The sequence below is a fragment of the Nylanderia fulva genome, unplaced genomic scaffold (assembly GCF_048542155.1).
Source record: "Nylanderia fulva isolate GAGA-0341 unplaced genomic scaffold, ASM4854215v1 Scaffold31, whole genome shotgun sequence".
NCBI lineage: Eukaryota > Metazoa > Arthropoda > Insecta > Hymenoptera > Formicidae > Nylanderia > Nylanderia fulva.
Window position 1 is genome coordinate 1,378,896 of NW_028190379.1, and position 25,585 is coordinate 1,404,480.

Genomic DNA, 25,585 nt, shown 5'->3' on the forward strand with positions numbered 1-25,585 from the left:
TTCACGGGTATTTACGTAAACATGAAACTTGATTAAACGCAATTATTGCAATTGTTTAACTTCCCCGATATTTGGATTTCGATTTTAATACTCAAACCAGCGTGCGATCACAAATCTAATTGACAAACATGTGGAAACAATGGATTGTTAGATTTATTATTTTTGAGTATTTTTGAATGTACGTTTCTTTCTAGTGTATATAATGCAACATTAATTAATTCTTATCCGCGCAATTTATTTTTGTATTTCGCATATAGACGAATGCGTTGCTCAGGAAGCTTTTGTAATGTTTATACACGACACGATATTGACGCATAAATTTAACGAGAAGCTTGTATCTGATTATTCTACATTGCAGATTTAATTCATTGTACGTAATATTCGCATTCTCATATGATGGATAATAAATTCAATATTATTTATGATAATAAAACAATGTTGAATCGCACGGATTTTATTCAGATTTAACCTCGATAAGGTTCAAAAATGATTTCCCAATTTTATGGGAAGCGCCCGCAGCGCTATTTATTGAATTTATGGAAAGATTAAATGGTTTAATGGCCGCGAAAAGCCGCGCTAAGATTGTTTTCTCTTTTGCAACCGATAGTGGAACAAATACAAGACAATTACACGCAGATCTATCGATGTTTACAACGTCGTTAAAGGAAAGACGAACAGAGACTTGAACGGAAGAGCCGAGAGAAATATATAGGGTCCACTTACTTGAGGCTACACGCAGCTTTCAAGCGGCCAGAAATTGGCACCGATTTCGATACGGATTTATATATACGGATGTACAACGCGGTTCGAAATTTATGTTCGCTCGATTTACGTCGCTTCGGCAAATCGCGATAATCTCGCATAATTCACAGTGGAAAAATTGGTGTTTTCTTGTTAAAAACGATCCCCGTTCAAATTTTTGTGTTAAATACTTTACACATTCATGTGTTAATTTAACATATTACTGTTTTGTTAATTGAACTTAAATGTTAAATTATTAAAACAACTGAAAAAATGTCAAAATAATACAATGTGCATCTATTTTTAAGTTGTGGAAAAAAGTGTTGATTTTCTATTTTATAATATAAGTGGGGATATCTGTTAAATTTAACAGAAATTTTTTAACTGTGTTTATTTGCAAATTTTACACAAGCGGGATTTTTTTTCTAGGAAGAGGGGATTGATTCGAAAAATTATTTGCATAGAATTAGAGTACTTTTAATTTTATATATCTTTTTTAATAAATATATATTTTTTTAATTTTTTATTTTTTTTTCATTTTTTTTAAATTAATTTTTTATTTCATTTTTATTCTTTTATATTTAATGTGCGAGTAAATTGCAGCGTTTATTCAAAGAGAGAACAAATGCTTAATTTTTGTTGATTCCAGGGGGAGGCAAACGCACACAAATATTCAACAACTCATTAATATGCAATTAATCTTGTTTAAATATTAAATATCAAATTAAAAATATTGCAAGAAGATATTGATTTTTTTTTTACATTTTACACAATTGATTGGATATTTTTGTACGAGTCTCTGCGAGAGATCGAGTCGCGTGAATAATTAAATATCTTCTTAGAGTTTCGAAACGGAAGTGTTTTTTTTTTCAGACACATTTGAAGACACGGGATTAAATTACTAATCATTTCGATCGTTACGACGCTAACTTTATCGTGCTCGTTTATCCTTGTCACACTTTATCTCCAGGATCTTCAGGATCACTGACTCTATTCGAGACGAAAGCGGTAATTTCGAAAGAGTATTTGGCTAGTTGGCCGGCTTTTTCCGGTTCTTTTTCTTTCGATGGCAAGTAAATTACAATCGTTGTCCGGAATGGTTGCTATCTCTGCTCGATATATCGATCAGAGATTTTTAACGATGCGAAAACTGCGGGCGATGTCTCTCGCTTAAGTGTCAATTTTCAATTATCTCTCCGTATACAGGGTGTCCGGTAACTAACGGACCAACGATAACAAGTGGGTCCTTTGGTCAATTTGGGAACGATTTTTCCTCAGCGAAAATGTCGAAAAAGGTCATAATTTTTTACAACTTTCCAATATTTGTCATTATGTATCTTTATAACTAAGTCTCAAATTAAAATTTTATTATAGTAAACTCTACCTGAAATTAACTGAAGAATGTAATTATGTTAGACTTTTAACTCCAAAACGTTTAGTTTTCAAAAAACCCATTTTTTTCAAACGCTTATAACTCGAAAATTATTGACTTCTCAACATTTTTGCTAAGGAAAAATCGTCTCCAAATTGGCCAGAGAATCCGCCCTTAATCATTGGTCCGTTAGTTACCGGACACCCTGTATCATTCCTAATTTGAGAAACACAACGAACAATTTCTTTTCTCCGATAATGCACGAAATATTTTTATCGCGCTCGTCATTTTTCATCTTTATTGCGGCAAGTTGAGGAATTAAATCGTTCTGCGCGCGTGTGCATAATTCTCGTTGCAAAATTGTAAACGTAACGATCAGTAATAAATTGGTCTGGTAAAAATGGAATGTACTGTATAAAATTATAGCTCATGTCTCTCCCGTAGCGAAATTACGCGAAATTGCTTGTATCTTCTACTTGAATATGTATGCCGCGGGTAATACAAATGCCCCACGTGATAATGACATATCTATATCTATATGCACAGGGATATGTGCATACGCGTGTTTTCAAATTGTCCGCTTAAAATGTTCGCGTATCCGACCGAACATTGCGCATAAAAAAATGTATCCGCACAATGTGCAGAGAGGGAGCAAGCGATGGAAGCAGCATTATCGCGGGCGAAAAACGAAAAGAAAAAAAAATGCACATAAAGGGAGAAAAGAAACGCGAAACAAAAATACGTGGAATATTGCGCGAGGCGAATTGTCGCTCGGCATTTTTTAATTCGCCCGGCGGCAAAAATCCTCGAAACGATGCACGCGTGCATTACTTTGGGAATTATGCAAATAACAGTTTTTGCTGTCGTTCCCTTTCGACCGCCTGCGTCACGCGGGGGAGAAGGAGGGGGAGTAATCTTAATTACTGCGCGGCGTCCTAGAGCGCGAACAGGTTCCATTACATTGCAGAATGCACATATTTCATTGGCCGCGGCCGCTAAAAACCCGACGGTGCACTAATGTGCAGGAGTCCGCAAATCCCTCGGAGATCTGCCGTGAGGCAGATAAATGGGGAATGTCTCTAAATGGAAAACGATCTCCTGGCTGGATTATATACCCGGGAAAGAATTAGATCCGACCCGGGGCATTGTTACCGGAATTATGTGCGCGCAACTACACGTTGACTTAATCTTTTCTTTTTTTTTTTTTTTTTTTTTTTTTTGAGACGCAGATTACAGATCGTCCGCGCAATTATGCCATTCTCTCCTCGTTCATCGTCGGGAAGTTGAATGGTTGTATAGTAGTATATTGTGTATCAAGTGCGGAAAGTGAACAATTGTCAATCCGCACGTGATACACATACTATTTTGTATTACAAGTGCAGGCAAAGTGGCTTTGTGCGCGTTTTCTGTGCGCGAGGTAACCGATCGCACGCCGCCATCTTGCGGCGGCACGGTGCGGGAATAGCCGTGTTCAAAGTTATTGTCCACGGCTAAAGCCGTGGGCAATGACTTTGAACGCGGCTCAGCCGTAGGCAATGGCTTTGAATGCGGCTTATTCACTCATCGCGTCGCCGCTAGATGGCGGCGTGGGAAATCGGCCGCTTTCCGCACAGAAAACACGCACACAAAGTGCCACTTTGCCTGCACGTGTAATACAAATATATATTTATAGGTGAGTTTCTTTCTCGCCGCGGCGATCATCCATTTTTGGTATCATCTATTTCACGTCATCTATTCCTGTCTCTCGCGTAATTGCGGAAATTCAGAAGAAAACTTCGCCCGCGTGCGAGAATCGATGAGAAATATCTAGCGGATAGAGAGAATGGATGTCGAAATAATAGATTTATAATCCCTTACGAGGAAACGCAATCTAAACTTATCGGAATATCGATAGTCTTTAACTATAACGAGTTAACAAAGTATCTAATGTGTTCAATTGTAGCACAATTAATAATATAGTTAATTAAATATATAAATATATAAATAAAAAAATATTGAATAAAAGATATTCAATAAAAAAATATTAAATATATAAATAAAAAAATCGAAATATATACAATGATAAATTATTAAATTAAGGCCATGTGTAACGAGCAATACGATATTATTTTATTATTTAGAAGAAAATTCTTAATTTGAAATAATAATTACACAAACGTTTCGAGCTCTACTTGCTCCTCTTCAGTGCGCAAAAAAAATAATGATAATAAATAACGATAATAAATAAATACATACATAAAATTCTAATAAAAAATCCGCAATACATAGTCAATATAAGTTATATAGTTAAGTCATAGTTAAAACGCAAAATATATTTACAATGAATTGAAACCATTAAAATAGTTCAACAAAGTAAGAACCCAATTAGAAGCAGAATGATTCGTCCGGTTATTCATAAAATATTTTAGAATTATTAATAAAAACTCGGAGTGACACTTATACATTGCTCCAAACGAACCACTTATCGTTATTTGACGAAAGTCCCTCGATCTGGCAATGATTATGTCCATCCTCTCCAAATTATTTGATATTTGTTAACTGAATTTAAAGAATTTATTCAATTGTAAAATAGGATTCCACTAATGTGTATGTAAAAAAAGATTAAAAATTACAAATTAAACTAAATACTAAAATATTGAACCTTTATGCTTACAAATTGTTCCGAATAACTTGAGATGACGATGCTTCTAATTGTTGTTGGCCTTATTGTTAGTACTTGACTGTTGTCTAGTCTTTTAAAAAAGTCGAATAAATAGGTGTCAGATCTCACAAAATAAACATTTACATAAGTCTAAAAATTCGATATTTCTTCTAGAATGTCGAAATACGCGTTGTTAAGCAATTCGGTGTCTGTGTTATTATTTATACCATGCCTTTGTTCCTTGATGTGTATCATTTCCGAGATAAGTCTTTTATAATAATTAGATTCAATATCAAGTATTTTAACGTTATCCCAATCAAAAGCATGTTTTTTATCTATAATATGTTCAGAGACCACAGAATGCTTGGAGGAATCAAATTTAATATTATTCATATGCTCTTTTAGTCTAGTGCGTAATTTTCTTTTGGTTTGCCCAACATACGAAGCTTCACAATCCTTACAATTAATTTTGTAGACAACATTATTATTATTGTTATGCACGTTTTTGTCCTTGTGGACTTTAATTAATTTGTTAAGATTATTTAGACAACGGTATCCTACTCTGAAATCTGATTTTTTTATTGTCGATGCTATTGTCTCAGAAATGTTATTAATGTATGGAATGACGAAAAATTTTTTCTTGCTATTATCTTCTGTAATTTCTTTTTTTCTATTGTTGTTAAACTGACCATTGTTTAAAACTCTTATTCTCTTATTTATTTCTTTAAAGATTAAATGAATAGGGTAACCGTTGTCCAATAATATTTTAATACACAGTTCTAAATTTTTCTTATGATATATGGGATGAGATAATAACAATGCCCTATTAATAAGATTATAAATTACTCCTATTTTATGGCACATAGGGTGACTCGATAAAAAAGATAGTACTCTACCTGAACATGTCTTTTTTTTGAAACTAATCTAAGTGTATGACGTTATCTATTATTTTAATAAAGTGAAATTTTATTATTTTAATGTTTAAATCTAGAAAATTTATGCTTCTATTAATTTCGTATTCAATCGTAAATTGTAGTCGTTGATTGTAACTATTAAACTTATTCAGTACACTATCAATTTTATTCTTTGGTGCCACCATAATAATGTCGTCTACATATCTATAATATATTCCAATACCAATGTCCAATTCATTAATTATTGATTCTTCAAGATCTTGCATAACAATATTAGCAATTATTGGCGATAACGGGGAACCCATAGGTGTGCCATAAACTTGCTTGTATACAATGTCATTGAATGTGAAGTATGTTGACGACAATATAAATTTAACCATGGAAATGAATTCATTTTTTGGAATTAATGTATGTGTATTGATATAATTCCATCTATTGCTCACACTTTCTATTGCAAGATCTATCGGAATGTTAGTGAATAGTGAAACCACGTCTAATGATATTAGAATATCTTCCGCACCAATTTTCTTACCCGCTAGCTTGCTGTAAAGTTCAAAACTATTATTTACATTACTTTTTCCCGTAGGAATACTATTTGAAATGATTTTATGTAAAAATGTGGCTATCGAGTAAAGCGTGGTATTAATCGATGACACAATTACTCTAAATGGAGTATTCTCCTTGTGTATTTTTGTACTTATGTATTTTTGACTTATGTAAATGTTTATTTTGTGAGATCTGACACCTATTTATTCGACTTTTTAAAAGACTAGACAACAGTCAAGTACTAACAATAAGGCCAACAACAATTAGAAGCATCGTCATCTCAAGTTATTCGGAACAATTTGTAAGCATAAAGGTTCAATATTTTAGTATTTAGTTTAATTTGTAATTTTTAATCTTTTTTTACATACACATTAGTGGAATCCTATTTTACAATTGAATAAATTCTCTAAATTCAGTTAACAAATATCAAATAATTTGGAGAGGATGGACATAATCATTGCCAGATCGAGTGACTTTCGTCAAATAACGATAAGTGGTTCGTTTGGAGCAATGTATAAGTGTCACTCCGAGTTTTTATTAATAATTCTAAAATATTTTATGAATAACCGGACGAATCATTCTGCTTCTAATTGGGTTCTTACTTTGTTGAACTATTTTAATGGTTTCAATTCATTGTAAATATATTTTGCGTTTTAACTATGACTTAACTATATAACTTATATTGACTATGTATTGCGGATTTTTTATTAGAATTTTATGTATGTATTTATTTATTATCGTTATTTATTATCATTATTTTTTTTGCGCACTGAAGAGGAGCAAGTAGAGCTCGAAACGTTTGTGTAATTATTATTTCAAATTAAGAATTTTCTTCTAAATAATAAAATAATATCGTATTGCTCGTTACACATGGCCTTAATTTAATAATTTATCATTGTTTTTATTGTCATACGAGCTTGAACATTGGTATGTGATGGTTTGATTAGGTATTAATTTTGCATCGAAATATATATTTACAATTTTTTTTTACATTTTATTTGGAATTGATAAAGTAGGGTAGGAGACAAGAGCGATAGAGTTCACTCTATATGTCGAATTTCACACAAAACAGAGTATAATTGTTTTCGTTTTTCCGGACAAGTGATTTTTTAGGACAACCGATACGGACATATCTCTTATCGTTATATTTCAAGTATGCGGGATCGCATTTCTGACAAACTGAATTTATATCTGTCGCGCAAGAATATCGTATATCAAAATTTTTAACCGGAAAACGTAATTATCTTTTTTTTTCCTCTTCCTCTTCCATCTCTCCCTCGTTTCTCTAGTGGCAATGTCGCTAAAATACGGTCGGATTTTCTCGAAAAAACGTAAACGCAGGGCAATGCCAGAATTATAAAGATCAGTCTACAGGATTCGTTTCATCCAAAGTAGATAAACGGCCTTTGAGCCGTACGAAAATATAAAGTTTCCCGGCGCATTTAGCAAAATGAATCCGAATAAATAATCATAAAAATAAGTGTAATTTTGCGTAAATGTGCAAACAAAAATATTTAGAGGGATAAAGCAGTCCGAACTGCTTTCGCGAGATACCGTAATACATCGTCAGGAAGGGAAACCATCGGAGAGATATTCCATAAACCGTCCACTTGAAAGACACGATTAACTTCAACAAACACCAGCTTGTAACAATAGCTTATATTAACTCATAAATCACTCTCCACGCGATCTGTATAAATCTCCCTCGAATTACTCAGCATGTAACGCCGCTTGAACGATTCACTTCGGGATGATCCATCACCGAACGAGATCGTCCGGGATGAATGAAAATGGAGAGTTGCTTCTCTTTGAACGCACGCGGCTCATTATTGTTCGCGATTCATATTATACAGAGTGTCCCAGAACTGGCGGAAAAGATAGATTTCTGCTATCATTCGGAGACGATTTTTCCTCAGCGAAAATGTCGAGACACCAATCATTTTCGAATTATCAGCGGTTGAAAATTAAGGCTTTTTTGGAAACTAAGTTTTGTGGAAACAAAATATTAACAAAATTACACCGTTAAAAATTTCTGTTAAATTTAACAGATATCACGTGTCTCAAACGTATATATATATATATATATATATATATATATATAACTCTAATCTATATATACAGGGTGTTTCAGAAAAAATAGTATTCTCGATCTCAAGATCGAACACGTTATATCTGTGTGACTACCCAGAATAGAACACATTTTTATTTATATAAACCTTTTTACTTAAAATGATGTGTACAATCATGTCCTACACGGAGAGAATTTTTCTCTTAGAATTTACTCTGCATGAAAATCATAATAATCATGGGCCAATATGGTATTGGAAAAATTTTATAATTTTAATAAAAATATTAATATCTACCATAATAAAATATAAAATATGTTCGATTAATTTTACGAGCCTCTAAATTTTTATTTTTATTTCTTTATATTTTTGTACCATTTCTACAATTTTGCTCTTCCTCATAGGTTTATTTTTTAATTATTTTTCCGCTGAAACTCTGACCGTGGGATGATTTTCTATCATTATATTAAATTAATAAATTATTTGATTGTCCCACGATTAAAATTTTCAGGATAAATTCTTACAGAGAAAATTCTTTCTGCATTAACCAATAATTCCTCCTTAGGGAAACACCCTGTGTATACGCACATAAATACGTATATCAAATATAATGTCAGCTGTACCTGAATGAAGAACAACTTTGGTTTCCCGGCCAGAGTGGAACATCGATCGCCGGTGAAGGGAGTCCAGAGCATATCGACTGGATACAAGCTATCGGTCGAATGTAATAGACCCGACTCACCGTGTGACATTGCGACCACGATCAGGCAGTCGGCATCCGTGTGGTCTTCCGCAGCGGCTTTAATGAAAGGATTAATTAATTCCTCGCGGTGGCCGCTAACAGCCGTCGGACGGTCTAGCCTAATAGCCTATGCACAAACAAACGCTGCGAGTCGAGATCTCGTTCTCCGATATTGTTGGCTGCGTGTGTGTGTGTGTGTCGCGCGCGAGAAATTTCCACGGCGAGGAAATCGAAACGCAGAGCGCGAGCAGCTGTACTTCCGGGGGTTTATGTGCGCGAGATAGTATTAAGGAATTAAATGAAGTTTCGCGTCGAGCAAAATCGCACGGAACTATGTTTATTATTAAGGGTCCCTAAACCGGCTGTAATCGTGAATTTGCGGAGGTAGGAATATTATATGCAGTTTTCTTTTACGACTTCGAAAGGGGCTGAAAAGATTTGATTTTTCCGTATTTTTATTGTTATATCTGATCTAAATTCGAGGGCATTTGCGCGAAGCGCATTTTGTATTATTACGCCATCATGTAAACTATTTTACTTATTTTAATTTTATTTTACTTTATCTCTTTAATGTAAAGTGCGCTCTACGGAACAACGCCAAAATTACGTAAACAACGAGAAGATAAGAAAAACGAATCCATAATTTTTATAGAATGAAAAGAAAAAGAGTCGCGTATTTGACAATATCATTATTTTAATGCATGTATAAAGAATTGTATTTTTTCAAAAATTTTTAATTTTTATTTACTGAATAAATATTTACATTTAATTCTTTGATCATATATATATATATATATATATATATATAATGACTATATAAATTTGATGCAATAATGGAATAACAAACAAAAAAAAAACATTTAAGAAATAGATTAGATATTTAGCTATCGATATATATTTCTATAAAAATTTTACAATCTTACACTTTTACTAGAAAAAAATGTAAAATATATTAAATGATCTGAACGAAAAGTTCAGGACAGAAAAGGAGTTGAAACAGACGCGAAAACAATATAAGATAAAATTCTTTTTGGAATTATGAAACGAGTTGTTTTGATCAAACAAAATCTGGACGGTCGCTTTGTTTTGAAAGAATATAAGAAGAATCCGTTCTTCCCTTTTCTTTTCTTTCTTTGTGCGCACATAATTTTATTCAAACATTAACTCCGCGTTCTCTTTTTGAGCACGTCGGATGCGCTTCTTTGTTTCGAAAATGGCAAACTAATTACAGGCAGATGCGTATAGGTATACGATTTATATAAACGCTTGCAGTTATTTTTGTCGGTCGTGAAGTAAAAATTTTCATTACGCGAGATTAGCTACGTATTACTCGCGGTAGCTTCATAACTTTCGAGAAATTTTAATAAAATGCAGAGATATTGCATTCTTTTCAGAACACCGTTCGTTGGCGAGTCGCGTGGATTTTCGAGATGGCTTTTAATAGAACAAGAGATTGATTTAATTCCTGGCGATAACAACGCCAGGGACTATTTACTGTAACGCACCGACGACATTCATAGAGGATATACCGACGATTACCTAGTATTAATTATTATGTTACCAAATAAAACAACCGCGTAAATCGTGCAACAATGCACATTTTATTTTTCTCTCCCTTCTTTGCGTTGTCAGAAAAACAAGTTAAAAAAGATTACAAAATTACATACAAACAATAGAGAGCTCGGCGGATATATGTGTAAAAACCTTTTGTTGCATCGCCACATATATAACATGTACATATGCATGTTGCATATGCATCATGCATGTATGGCATATGTATGTATACAGTCGTCATATATAAATATATATATATATTGTGTCCGGAACGCGCAACATTTTCAGCTATTTTTTATTATCGTTACAATTTTTTTTTTTTTTTCATTTTATTTTTCCCAATATCGTTTTATTACAGTGATTCTCTATTTTCGCAGTTATTTACTCGGCTCTTATTTCTTGTCGCACGACCGTATCTCTTCTGCGTGACTTTGTCGCGTCGTATCTCAAATCTGAATTTTTATAGCGAATTTATCTCGAATAAGAAAATTCTACGCGGAAAAACATTTTTTCCCTCCCTCTTTCGAAATCACATAGCGAGTTTTTGCACGCGATAAAATTATATTGGATACTTTGATCGCGACTTTTCCCCCGACTTTAACGCAATCGCGCCGAGCTCTCCCAAAAGGACCTTTCTTTAGACAGAGAGAAACATCGAACCTGTTCCTGCGCAAAAGCATTGCATTCAAGGGCGGTAGATAATCCAATTAATCCGTACCGCCTCGGTCCGGTAATCCCAGCGCACGGGTGTAATTAAGGAGCGCGATATATATAAATCGTGTAAAAAAAAAAGGAGAATCCCTGTGGCGGCTGTTGCGAAAATCGACATATTCAGCTGGTGAGTTACGCATGATGTGCGCGGTCAGGGAAAATGTTTCGCGAAAAAGCGTGATTACGCGAAACGATGCTTCTGTTCCTTGAAAGAGACGCGTTTTCTACCCCTGAGAGAGTTTCTCGCCCTGGAAGCTGTAATGGAAATCTATTCTGACGTCTCGCAATCTCGCTTGAGGGAGTTTCTATATCGCGTGAAAAGAACGTCGCGACGTCTCAACATAGCGATTTTTTAATTATCGCTGGTTGCCGTATATAAAAATAATTAAGAGAGAGAGAGAGAGAGAGAGAGAGAGAGGGAGAGAGAGAGAGAGAGAGAGAGAGAGAGAGAGAGAGAGAGAGAGAGAGAGAGAGAGAGAGAGAGAGAGAGAGAGAGAGAGAGAGAGAGAGAGAGAATACCGTTTTTATTATCCGGCCAATTATCTAATGTTATCTCGCGATCGAATTATATTTTTCCTTGCTCGTTCGTTGACCCGCTCTCTTTTATTACTTATTTTCTCTTGAATGAAGGAAGAGTCCGCCCCAAATTTATCGATCGATCTAGTCGCGTACAACATAATTTATGTTTCCTGCGTATTTTCCTACATCAAGTATTTAAAGCGATTTTATTTCCAATTTGAGAAGAATGAATTTAATAATTTAATTGAAAATTGTTAATTGTTATGTCAGAATTACTACAGAAAGTATACATTAAAATTGCTTACGTATATATAATATGTAAACAGATAAATAAAATTCATGCAAAATTAATTTATTACTGAGTTTATACATATTTCACGATATATAACATGCTTTTTCAAGTGCAATATATTTTGCTTAGCTTGATAATATTTTCATAATAGATCAGATGTTATAATGATTTCAGAGTTTCTTTTTCGTTCTTTTTCAAAATATTATATAAAAGTTAATTTATATAGCATTATATATATTTTAATTTATTTTATACATTTATGGCAATTTTATCTTATAACAAAATAATACGACAGGAAAAAATGGAAGTAAACGCCCCCAGTAACGATAAAAAAATTATTATTAAAAATACATTGAAAACTCGCGCTTTTACGATATTATTTAAATAATTTTACTGAAAAAACTCTAAATAACGACAATATATATTTATAAAATACCAATGATATTTTTTGACGAGTGCATCGCATATAGTTGCTTCAATAAATGTTATCGCGAGAAATATCTCACATTGGCAACAAATTTATTAATATTATTCAAGGAAAATACGATCTTATTTTTATTTTTATTTATCTTCAGTATTTTTATATTAATTATAATATAAGAATATTATTTTTTAGACCAAAGTGATAAATATAAGGCCAACTTATCGAGCTGAATATTCGAGATGTTCAGTCAACTACCATTTATTACATGTATAAATTATAAAACTACAGTCATTATATTAAAACTAACGCAAATTACAATCATTCTATAAACGTTTCGACCGCACGCGGTCTTCTTCAGTATAATTATTGAAATATAAATTCTTACAATTCACATAATATCGAAATTTAAATTACTCAGAAGCAATGGTTACCCTCTTGATCTGATTTTTAACAAAATAAATCATCGGATAGAACACATCATATCTAAGGGGAGCATTATAGAGAGACAGGCCAACATAGAAAGAACAAAAAGTATAGGAAATGACTCGGTCAATAAAAAATTCTTTGTCATTCCGTATATAGATGGGATCTCAAAAATGATTGTTTCCTCGGTAAAAAATAAAAATTGTATGGTAGGGTATAGATGTCTCAACAAACTGGATAATATTATTAAAGCGCAGAAAGATAAAACTAAACATCCATGCAATTCGAATGTGGTTTATAAGATCAGTTGCAATAATTGTAATGCATCTTATGTAGGCCAAACAAAGAGGCAATTGCAGACGCGAATGAAAGAACATAAAAATAATATTAGATTGGACTCAACGAAACATTCAGTAATTTCTGAACACATAATAAATGAACATCATACTTTTAATTGGGACAATGTTAAGATCATGGACAACGAAAATAATTATTATAAAAGACTCATTTCTGAGATGCTACATATCAAGGAACAAAAAAATGGACTAAATTTAAACAAAGATACTGAGTTACTTAGCGAGTCGTATTTTGATATTTTGGATATATTAGCGAACAAGAAATAATAATAGGACAAATAGGACATTAACGAGTAAAACATAGATATTAGATCATATATAAACACGCACGCTCTCCGATCAAGTAGAGTTTAAAATGAGCTGTCTTTCTGTATTGTTGGTTTGTTATGTGTCATCCTTAATAACTGTTAATAAGTAGCAAAATTGTCAAGAAGAACGATGATAGGTAAGCATACTACCAATTGTAGGGGATACATATTATAATTTGGACATACGTTGATCGGTAATTGTTTATTAATCGCAGCGCCTACGGAACGGGTTAATTTCTCGCATATTAACGATGAAACTATCCGAGATCTGAACAAAATCAGGGATCATATCGAGGCGAACATTGTTGGACAGGACGGATTGAAACACGCGTTAATTGCTCAAAAACTCTTGATTCTGAATAACTATAATTAAATTTCGATATTATGTGAATTGTAAGAATTTATATTTCAATAATTATACTGAAGAAGACCGCGTGCGGTCGAAACGTTTATAGAATGATTGTAATTTGCGTTAGTTTTAATATAATGACTGTAGTTTTATAATTTATACATGTAATAAATGGTAGTTGACTGAACATCTCGAATATTCAGCTCGATAAGTTGGCCTTATATTTATCACTTTGTTTTCAATATACGAGCGACAATTGTATTAATTTATTATTTTTTAGTATATAGTTTAATATATTGTTTAATATTATATTTATATTAGTAATAATATATACAAATTATATGAAATATTTGTTGTAATAATATTACTTTTCTAATGGAGTAATAATGACAGTTTCACCGCTTCATTCGACGTTAATATCGCCATTTACCCAAAACCATATTTGCGAACGAGCTCGAAGCTGCGAACAACACCTTCCCTATTCTAGCTGTCATAATTTAATATATTGTTTAATATTATGTTTATATTAATAATACCATATAAAAATTATATGAAGTATTTGTTGTAATAATATTACTTTTCTAATGGAATAATAATGACAGTTTCACCGCTTGATTCGACGTTAATATCGCCATTTACCCAAAACCATAATTGCGAACGAGCTCGAAGCTACGAACAACACCTTCCCTATTCTAGCTGTCATAATTCAAAGCGGTCGACGTGCAGGTATCGCCGTCGCTCGAGTGCCGAAGTATAAATCGCCCAAAGTGCAGCCTCGGCGCTCCGTAAATTCGAGTCAACGGTGAATACCGCGGCAATACACACATATATATATACATGAACAACCCGATGAAAGAGAAGCTCTCGCTAATAATATTCTAGCGAAATATTCTCTTCCGGTGACGATTGTCCCTTCGAGTCCGCGATCGATAGTCCGGGACACGCATTCTATAAATTCGTTCAATATCGACATTAGCTGTGATAGTTTTCAGCGTGAGTGGAACATCCTCTCCAATCTCCCGTGACGGAAATGTATTGGGTGAAATGGACGTCGCGTATCTTCCCTCGACTGCGAAATACCAGAGATCGAATCGGGCAGAGAGAGGTATCGTTCGTTTTGATGTCGTGAAACGCGGGATGGTGTCCGTGAGTGAATGGCGGATGGAATATAAGGCCGCTTCTCTCTTTCCTCTCCTTCATTCGTGATGAAGTCTTGTAATCTTGGGAACAAGTTATATACATGTCAACGTGTACATGTATTTACAAAAGTTTACTCAAGACTCTCGGGGTCGAGGTGCTTAATGGCGACAAGTAAAGAGAGACGTGAAAAGATGGGACGTATATATAGGATATTTCTGGATTAAACGTTCCAACTTAAAATATTGACACTGACAATGAGAAAAATTGAAATATTTAATTCGGGATCTAAAATGAAGTGAACGAGTTTTATTTCTATATATACAGGAACATTTGGGTTTTCTTGTTAAAAACGGCCCCCGTTAAAATTTTGTGTTATATTTAACACATTCATGTGTGAATTGCACTTAAATGTTAAATAATTAAAACAACTAAAAAGATGTAGAAATAACACAATGTGCATGTATGTTTAGTTTTACATAATAAATATGTTCCCCATTATTAATGATCAAATTTGTCTATTAAAATGTTCATTTTGTTCTGCAAGAAGGGATGATAAAATCTAAAGTTAATCTATTTTTTGTTAATTTTTACATTAAAACTATGTTAATTTTGCACACAATTTATATCAAATTACTTGAAAAAACCTTGTATTTTTTTATGTTAAAATATTAACACAATATTCGTGTCACAATTAAATATATCCATATTATGTTAAATTAACACAAAAATTTATATGGACATCTGTGATATATCTGTCCAATTTAACACAAATTCTTCAAGTGTGTACGAGTTTCTTACTCATTTCTGGATCCCAAATTTTAGAATTGAAGCTAGGATATTTATATAATCGCAAGATCCTCCGTATATTAGACTCAAAATATTAACACAATATTTGTGTCAATTTAATATTATGTTAAATTAACACAAAAATTTCTGTGGACCGTTTAGGACATCTGTGATATATCTGTTAAATTGAACACAAATTTTTTAACTGTATATGTTAACACGTCGAGATGTCAAAATTTACAGAAAAAAATGTTAATTTTCTACATTAATTTTTACATTAAAAGTATGTCAATTTTACACAAAATTTATTTTTAATTATTTGAAGTTTTGCATTTATTTTGTGTTCAAATATTAATACAATATTTGTATCTCCATTTTACATATCCATATTATGTTAAATCAACACAAAAATTTTTGTGTACCGTTTGGGAAATTTGTAATATATCTGTCAAAAACACAAATTTTTCAAGTGTGTACGGGTTTCTTGCTCATTTTTGGATCCCAAATTTCAGAATTGAAGCTAGGATATTTATATAATCGCGAGGCCCTTCGTACATTAGACTCATGCATATTTAGACTTTTAAAAAGTATGTCAATTTTACACAAAATTTATTTTTAATTATTTGAAGTTTTGCATTTATTTTGTGTTCAAATATTAATACAATATTTGTATCTTCATTTAACATCTCCATATTATGTTAAATCAACACAAAAATTTTTGTGAACCGTTTGGGAAGTTTGTAATATATCTGTCAAAAACACAAATTTTTCAAGTGTGTTCGGGTTTCTTGCTCATTTTTGGATCCCAAATTTCAGAATTGAAGCCAGGATATTTATATAATCGCGAGGCCCTCCGTATATTAGACTCATGCATATTTAGACTTTTAAAAAGTATGTCAATTTCACACAAAATTTATTTTTAATTATTTGAAGTTTTGCATTTATTTTGTGTTCACATATTAATACAATATTTGTATCTCCATTTTACATATCCATATTATGTTAAATCAACACAAAAATTTTTGTGTACCGTTTGGGAAATTTGTAATATATCTGTCAAAAACACAAATTTTTCAAGTGTGTACGGGTTTCTTGCTCATTTTTGGATCCCAAATTTCAGAATTGAAGCCAGGATATTTATATAATCGCGAGGCCCTTCGTACATTAGACTCATGCATATTTAGACTTTTAAAAAGTATGTCAATTTTACACAAAATTTATTTTTAATTATTTGAAGTTTTGCATTTATTTTGTGTTCAAATATTAATACAATATTTGTATCTCCATTTTATATATCCATATTATGTTAAATCAACACAAAAATTTTTGTGTACCGTTTGGGAAATTTGTAATATATCTGTCAAAAACACAAATTTTTCAAGTGTGTACGGGTTTCTTGCTCATTTTTGGATCCCAAATTTCAGAATTGAAGCTAGGATATTTATATAATCGCGAGGTCCTCCGTATATTAGACTCATGCATATTTAGACTTTTAATGTGGAAAATTCACTATTCGGTATTCCAGTAATCTGTATTCTAGGGAAGATTCACGACCCTCGGCGCACCCTGTATATCTCGGAGAAGATTGGCGAGAGTAGACGGTATGAGGTAGATGTGAAATACCCGCGCGGAATACGCGAGCAGCGACGATATCATTCCTCAAGTCTTGCGGAGGAGAGTGAATTATGTGAATTAAGAAATGCAAATAATTACGACGCGTTCGTGAGTCGGATCATCCTCCGCGAAACGCAATGAAACCGCGAAAGCGCCGACAAGTCCTCTCTTGGCGCATCGCCAATTTTTCCATCTCGATTCTGTTTGCGGAATAAGAATTTCCCGCCGATGTGTTTACGACCCTCGTTCGCGCCCCGCGGATTCTACAAATGGAATTTCGAACGCGCACGAATCGAGGAATGAAAGTGTTTCTTCTGCGCAGCTGCTCCTACGAATCGAAATGTAAGGAGCGTTTCAAATTGCTATCCGCTTAAGAGTCCTCTCTATTTGCGAATCTAATTTTCGACTGATCGAAAAAAAAATTTATTTGTCATAGCTGGGGTTAATTAATTTTTTTTTGTATTTTTTAGCTCATATTTTCATATTTATATACAAACATACACATATTTAACTCTTTATTTAGAAATTTTAATCAAGTATTTATTGTTTTAATTAAAAATACTTATTTTGTAGTAATAACTAAAATATAGAAGTAATATGGAAAATATGACATGTATATGTTTTGTTTGAAATGTTTTATAATTGAAAATATTAGCTATTAATTTTACTCGAAATTTTCCGTCATGACAAATTGTTTACATATATATCTACGTTTTTCTATTATATTATAATTCTTCATAATTCTGAAATTGTCAATTTTATAAAGCACATTAATATATTTTAAATATATTAGTTGTTAAATTCTCTCTCTATATATCTTGCTATTTATTATGAATAAATTCTCTTGAATATTGCGAGTTTTGCCGAGATTTCCTATCATGTATCTTCGCGTATGACCTAAAACACGACTATCCATTTTATGGGGAAAATATAGATAATATTATATGGTATATGGAATCAATAATAAATTAATATTTCATATGCTCGCGCTTTACGATGCAACGACGAACATGTACAGGAATTTCTCGGAGGAAAAGAAAAATGGATAACGCAAACAATGACGAGTTATAGATGAGAACAATGAGAGTTATAGATTCTAGATTTATAGTTAAATGACTGCTCTTATACATATATTGATGTATTAAATTCGAAAATTAATTATTCCTTTTATGACTATAGATTATTATTTATCCCAATTTTATTTCTGAACATAGAATATTGCAACAAAAACTTCTTTATTCTTCAACTGAAGAACAAGATTATTATTAAATTTATTTATTTGCGTTAAAAATCTTTTATAACGCATTACATTTGTTTTCACTAGATATTACATAAAATCAAGATTTTGATATCTTGACAAATCTAATTCTTCTTATTGTTACATGAGAAATTCTGCTATTTACTTATCTGTCTGTGACATATTTTTCACTGGTGACGGAGCCTATAAATCAATATTGCGGTTCGCATCCCGTAGATAGATGAATACGACGAAACGAGTGATAGAGTAGTTGTCAAAACAATTCGAAAAAAAAAAAAGAAAAAATTACGCATTTTTCCGCTCGGCATGATAGGGCGTTGACAGTAAAATTTGTGACACCTTTTACGATCTTGCTCAGACCAAAAAGAGCGAGGTTTTCATTGATTATTTCACGGAGCAAACTCGCGCGTAAGTTATCACGATTGTTCGTATATACCTGTATTTCCGCGCTTCTGACGTCACGATCCATTACGATTTATATGCGGACATTGTGACGGATTCTTTAACTTAAAAGCGAGCAAGCCACTATTGCAACCAGATAAGAGCCGAGCTATTATATAATTGAGTTTTGTATACCGAGCGATTGCGTGTAACTCGAAAAGGTAGTTTACCTATCTCCGTTTTTTTCCCTTCGTTTTTTTTTTTTACTTTGAGAAAGAGGTCGGAGGTGGAATAATACATTAAGCGGAAATTCAGTACGCGACGGTGCTCCTGTCGTTTTTCTCTGGATCATCCTGGCTATTTTTTTTAATCTACGCTGCACATTAAAGCACTACAGTTTTGCGCGGTGAGGTAGCATTATTTATGTACGTATATGCATGTATATCGAGACAGATTTTTGCAAAACATTTTTTCCCGCTCGTAAAATAATGTATGTGTGTTTCAGATCAATAAAATAAATGTAGGAGAGCGCGCTTTTGATACATGTTTGATCTGATTATTTCACAATTAATATCAATTATAATTCGAAGGTATAACATGTTAAGCGCGATGTTGTTCATGTTTTGCATTTTTATTCGAATTTTATTGCAGCCCTTACTAAATTATGTACACGATAAATGGTTACCATGATATCGCGATAGATCGTATTTTCCGTGAATAAATTTAATAAATTTGTTGCCAATGTGAGATATTTTTCGCGATAACATTGTTGAAGCAACTATGCGATGCACTCGTCAAAAAATATCATTGGCATTTTATAAATATACATTGTCGTTAATTAAAGTCTTTTCAGTAAAATTATTTAAATAATGTCGCTAAAGAGCGAGTTTTCAATATATTTTTAATAATAATTTTTTTATCATCACTGGGAGCGTTTACTTTCATTTTTTCCTGTCGTAATATTTTCTACGTTAAAATTTAAATAACTAAATTTCAGCAATAGCTTGTATTCACTCTTGTATCTCTAAAAATAATTGGCAAATTTTTTAAAATCTAAAACTGCTTGTCTCTGTAATATATTTATTCTTTTATCTTTTTGAAAATGTATGTGCCTGTGAAATTTAGCTTGCAACATTTAATACGCACAAAACAAACTTGAATTTTGATACTAATTAAACAAGTGCATACTCGACGCAGTTGTTTCGGATATTTGAGTCTTGTTATCATCAGAAACAAAATACGATTTTTATGCTAGGTTCAAATATCCATCTTTGTTTCAATCAATTTTTTCAATATTGATGAATCATCTCGTATTAATAATCTGTTGTTTTAGAAATTTGTATAATTATATAATAGACATTTTTCAAAAAAATAAGAAATATTATTAAAGAAATATAAATTGTATATTTAAAATCCAACCTCATACTGCCACCTTTCTTACAATCATTCATTAAATTTATAATAAATATATCACGAAATTTTCGGGAAAAGTTTTTAATATAATTTTTCTCATTATAATTTTTATTTAATATATGGGGTGTCGCAGAACTGGCGGAAAAGTTTTTAATGGCAGATTTCTGATATCAAAATTTGAGACGATTTTTTCTTAGTAAAATGTTGAGAGAGGCCATCATTTTTAGCATGTTCCTAATTTTTGTTATTATGTATCTTTATAACTAAGCCTTATATTAAAATTCTATTAAAGTAAACTCTACCTAAAGTTAACTGAAGAATGTAGTTCTGTTAATATTTTATTTCCACAAGGCTTAGTTTCCAAAAAAACCTTTATTTTCAACTACTTATAATTCGAAAATTATTGGTACACTGAAAAAAAGTTTAATTAATTCTTATAAATATTTATTTCAATACTGTCAAATAAATCATTTATTTGAAACTAATAATATTTATTTGATATAAAAAATATTTATTCGATATAAAACAATTCTTTTCAAAGCAAATAAATACTTGTTTATTTCAAATAAATGATTTATTTGGCAGTATTGAACTAAATATTTGTTAATTTAACAAATTTTTTTTCAATGTGTCTCGACATTTTCGCTGAGGAAAAATTTCTTCTTAGAATTTACCCTGAAAATCATGATAATCGTGAAACAATATGGCATTGGAAAAATTTTATAAGAGTTTCTCTGATTAATATTTACCACAATAAAAAATATTAATACGTACATAATAAATTTTACTTATCGAGCATATAAAATTCTTATAAAATTCTTCTAATATCATATTATTCCACAATCACCATGATTTTTAAGGTAAACTTTACGAGAAAATCCTCTCTGTGTGTATATTTCCTAAAAACGTCTATATTTTTTTTATATCACCACAAAAAGTTTCCCCGCAATTTCGAGAGGTCTCGCATTAGCAAGGCGATCATTCTTTCAGAAGACGTAAAAGCTTCGCCGCATTTCCTGTAACTCCAGCGAATATCCTTCTTGCAAGTGCACGCTGCAAGTGCACTGCGCGTATGGAATTATTAAATCGCATCGCGCGTTGTTATGCGCGCTGCGGTTGATTGGTATCCCTTCGTGTCCGCCAATTCGTCCATAGTGTTTTCGCGATTGCGGGAGAGAAAGGGTCTTGCTGCTGAGTCCGGATCATCGCGTCGCGTCGCATTGTCGAGTCGACTACTGTGAATATTGACTGTAATCAACCACCGCGCGCGCGCGTCGCGCGGAATTTCGAAATACACCCGCCGAACAATTCGCGTGCATTTTGTTTTTTCTTCTTCATTCTTTTTTGTTTTTTTTCGATTTCGCTTTTGCTCTTTTGCGGCCTCGACGTTTATGACGCCGCTGTGTGGCCGCGCTTCGGTGAAACTGGGAAATGCCGCTTGTGTGGAGCTGCATTTTTATAACCCGCAGTCTCTACTTGTCACTTGTATGTAAAACTATATAGTTACAGTGTACAAACTTTTCGCGTGGATGAAGCCTATGGGCAGAGCCGTGTTTTCTCTCTCTCTCTCTCTCTCTCTCTCTCTCTCTCTCTCTCTCTCTCTGTCTCACTTCTCTTCCATGCATATCCCTTCGCTTTCAAAATATTTATACATGGAAGCAATTAGTGACTGTCTGTCTCTTTTATCTTCCTCTACTGGCGCTTCCGGTTATTTCAGCATTGAAATGTGACGTTTGTTAATTTATCGTTAAATACAAGATGACATTGCAGAAAATGCGGGCATGAATTCAATATTGACTGTAATTCCGAAATTGCACTATTATATGTCGCACAATAGTTTTCAGGTTTCCACTGCAGCTTGTAGAAGCAGTTTAAAGTTGTACAATACTCTGAATGGAGGTAAAAGTTCAAAATTGTACGAAACTGGCTTTGTATGAGGAAGTAGACATGCTTGAGGATTGCGCAAGGAAGGTAAAACTCGCGGGGCTGGCAAAGTGGCTTAGAAATGAAAGTAGAAACGGTCCAACGTGTTGTACAATATAATGCAATCGGTGAACAAGAGTATATATAGGGCGCAGTACGTTTTCTACAACCCTATTTTGTAACCCTATTTTGCATCAGCGATATATCGAGACCCGTTGATACGCGAGAGACTTCGAGTGCAACATGTTTTTACCGGAAGTGTAACATTCTCATTTCAAGGTGTCAGCGTTATTTGACACGTCGATACAGGGAAAGCACGCTTCGGGCATAAGTCTGTATTGATATGAAGTTATCGACTGCCACGTGAAAAAAATTGCTGCTTTAACGAATTTGTCAAGGAACGTATGAAAAATAAATTCGGCGAATAAAAAATAAATTTCGTTGATATTTTCGAACGTGTAAAATATTCGTTAACATTGCAATACGTTATACAGTAGAAAAATTTGTGTTATCTTGTTAAAAACGGGCCCCGTTAAAATTTTTGTATTAAATATTTAACATATTCATGTGTTTAAAAAATGTAAAAATAACACAATGTGCTATTTTTAGTGATAAGATTTTTCTGTTAAAATTTACAGAAACAAATGTTGATTTTCTATTTTATAATATAAGTGTATATTTTTTGTTAATTTTTACATTAAAATTGTATTAATTTAACAAAATTTATTTCAAATTATTTTAAGTTGATTTTGTGTTAAAATATTAACACAATATTTGTGTCTCCATTTAACATATCCATATTGTGTTAAATTAACAGAAATATTTCTGTGGACCGTTTGGGACATGTGATATCTGTCAAATTGAACAGAAATTTTTCAATTGTGTAGGAGAAAAAAGATTTACCCCTTCTACGACAGCTTCTTATCTAAAGTAAAAATGTTCAAGACCCTCGTGACGCGTTAGCTCTGGAAATCTATGTTTTGAGTGCCAATCTGTACCATTCATGTCAAGCTATCGGCTGTAACTTCGGAAAATGAATGCCGCTCTTGACGAGCTCGTCGTATCTATAGAATTCAATCACCAAATAGAGAAGAAGCTAGTGTAATTTATTCACTAAACCGCAACAGATATACGCGCTTATCGGAAAAAGGAAAGGGCTTTTTTATTCATAGATTTTTTATCTATGACAAAATTGTATTCGATTCATTAACTTTAAAAAGGTATTTATTGAACACGCTTAATTAAACGTGTTCTATAGGTATCTCTTGAGCGACTAAATACATGTCAAAAAGTACAGGCAATAGTGAACGAAATATTTTTTAAAAGTTTGGTACCCTTTTAGACAAGAGAGAAAATATAGTACGAAAGAGACTTTACTTTGACGTTTCAGGTGCAAGTATCTGTCGTTCAATATTTGGAGATCAATCAACCGCACTTTGGTAAAGCGCTTGATAAAGTCGGGTGATGAGCTCGTTAAGAGACAGTGTATCAGACTTTCAACGGGAAAGGAAAATAGAGGGGAAAAATGAAATAAGAGAGAAAAGATTAATTTTATCATTGAAGTTCAATGATTGAACTAATGATGGATATTTGAAATAAATTGGATGGATATTAAGATTGATATTTAAATGTGAAATGAAGATGTTCTTTTTTTATTGTTTTATATTTTATATTTTATTATATATAAGAGAGAGATTTGGATATTAAATTTTATTTCAGATATTATATGCATCATAATAATATATATATATATATATATTTTTTTTAATATAACTTTTAAAATAAAATGATGCAAAAATTTCCTATTATATGAATAAAAACATTTAGATACAAGTTATTTATATACACGAAAATGTTCACAATAAAAATATTTGCAAAATTATTGTTTACATTCTCCACAATATTTCAGCCAACTATTTATATATAAATATATTGTCATGATAAAGATGCTTCATAAAACATTATTAGCGTATTCGAACATTTTGAATCTGTCACAAATTTCTGATAAGATAAATAACGACATTGTAAATATCAAACGCACAGTACTCTTTCAAATAAGACAGATTATAGCGTGAATGACTCTAGAGTCTCACGTTTCGGACGCGAATTGCGCACGTTGTTGCCTGTCAGCTGCACTTCAGAAGGACAGCTGCCAAAGCCGCGTGACGAGCTCATCAAGGGACGCTATCGTGCTTTCGGTAGGAAATGTCGACAAACATTTTATGTGGGGTACTTTAGGTACGTGCTTGCGCATCGTTGCATGCGCTTGTGTGTTGTGTTATCGCACAAATGTTTGTCATATTTTTGCTGCAATATATATATATATATTTTTTCAAAATTTATATATATATATATATATATTTATTATATTATATTAATTACATTTATAAATTAAAGAAATGGAAAAATTTATTTTTCAAAATAAACATTTAATTTAATTTAAAAAATAACATGTCATTTAGTTTTTTGTAGGTAGAAATGTAAAGGAGACAGTCAATTTATTCATATTTTAATTTTTGTAAGACATGATTTTTTATTTCTAGTTTTTGATAGCATTTGTTGAGATAAAAGTTCAATAACTTACTAATTAAAAATTAAATTACAATTATGACAGAGTATAAATCAATAAAATTCTTTTACGTTTACCGATATGTTTAATTTCTAATAAGTATATATAATTTAATAATTATTTGTAATTGGCTTTTCATACTTGATTTTGTTGTAGCTTAAGCTTTATTTATGCTTATAGCTATATGTATATTTATTTGCATTTGTTTAACTAATTAACATCAATTACTAAAGAATAAATATGTGAACGTATTATTGTGAAAAGTATAGTAATTTCAATCTCATAAACTGTTCAATTTGTGCAAAATGTTCTATATTATTAAAGAAAAAGCTAAATTAGTTTTCATTACTTATGTGAGATGATGGATATGTCATATAGGATATGAAATTAGCCATATATTCCACAAACCACATCCTATTCGGTCGAAACTAACATCATCGGTTTTCACTCATCGTAAACAGAGCTCAGAAGTCAAAGTAAAGTATAAACCAGAAACTACTAAATTGTACTTTGACCGGAATATATTAGTAAACGTAAATAAAT

The 25,585-nt window shown here is 32.2% G+C and overlaps 2 protein-coding genes and 2 long non-coding RNA genes across 4 annotated transcripts in view; 2 read left to right on the forward strand and 2 right to left on the reverse strand.

Moving 5' to 3' along the window:
• LOC114933876 (alkaline phosphatase) overlaps positions 1-25,585 on the forward strand; it is a 254,391-nt gene that overhangs the window by 137,476 nt on the left and 91,330 nt on the right. The gene's annotated exons all lie outside the window — the stretch shown is intronic.
• LOC114933926 (caspase-1-like) overlaps positions 1-25,585 on the reverse strand; it is an 88,412-nt gene that overhangs the window by 17,859 nt on the left and 44,968 nt on the right. The window contains exon 6 of the mRNA XM_085484701.1: positions 8,904-9,079. Within this exon, the coding sequence (XP_085340827.1) occupies positions 8,904-9,079 (176 nt within the window). The remainder of the gene's footprint in view (positions 1-8,903; positions 9,080-25,585) is intronic.
• On the reverse strand, positions 3,303-6,937 carry LOC146722478 (uncharacterized). Its single transcript, XR_014925141.1, has 2 exons — positions 4,767-6,937; positions 3,303-4,651 (listed from the first exon to the last, which is right to left on the reverse strand). It is a non-coding gene; the product is annotated as an uncharacterized LOC146722478 (long non-coding RNA).
• On the forward strand, positions 13,124-14,150 carry LOC146722479 (uncharacterized). Its single transcript, XR_014925140.1, has 2 exons — positions 13,124-13,746; positions 13,825-14,150. It is a non-coding gene; the product is annotated as an uncharacterized LOC146722479 (long non-coding RNA).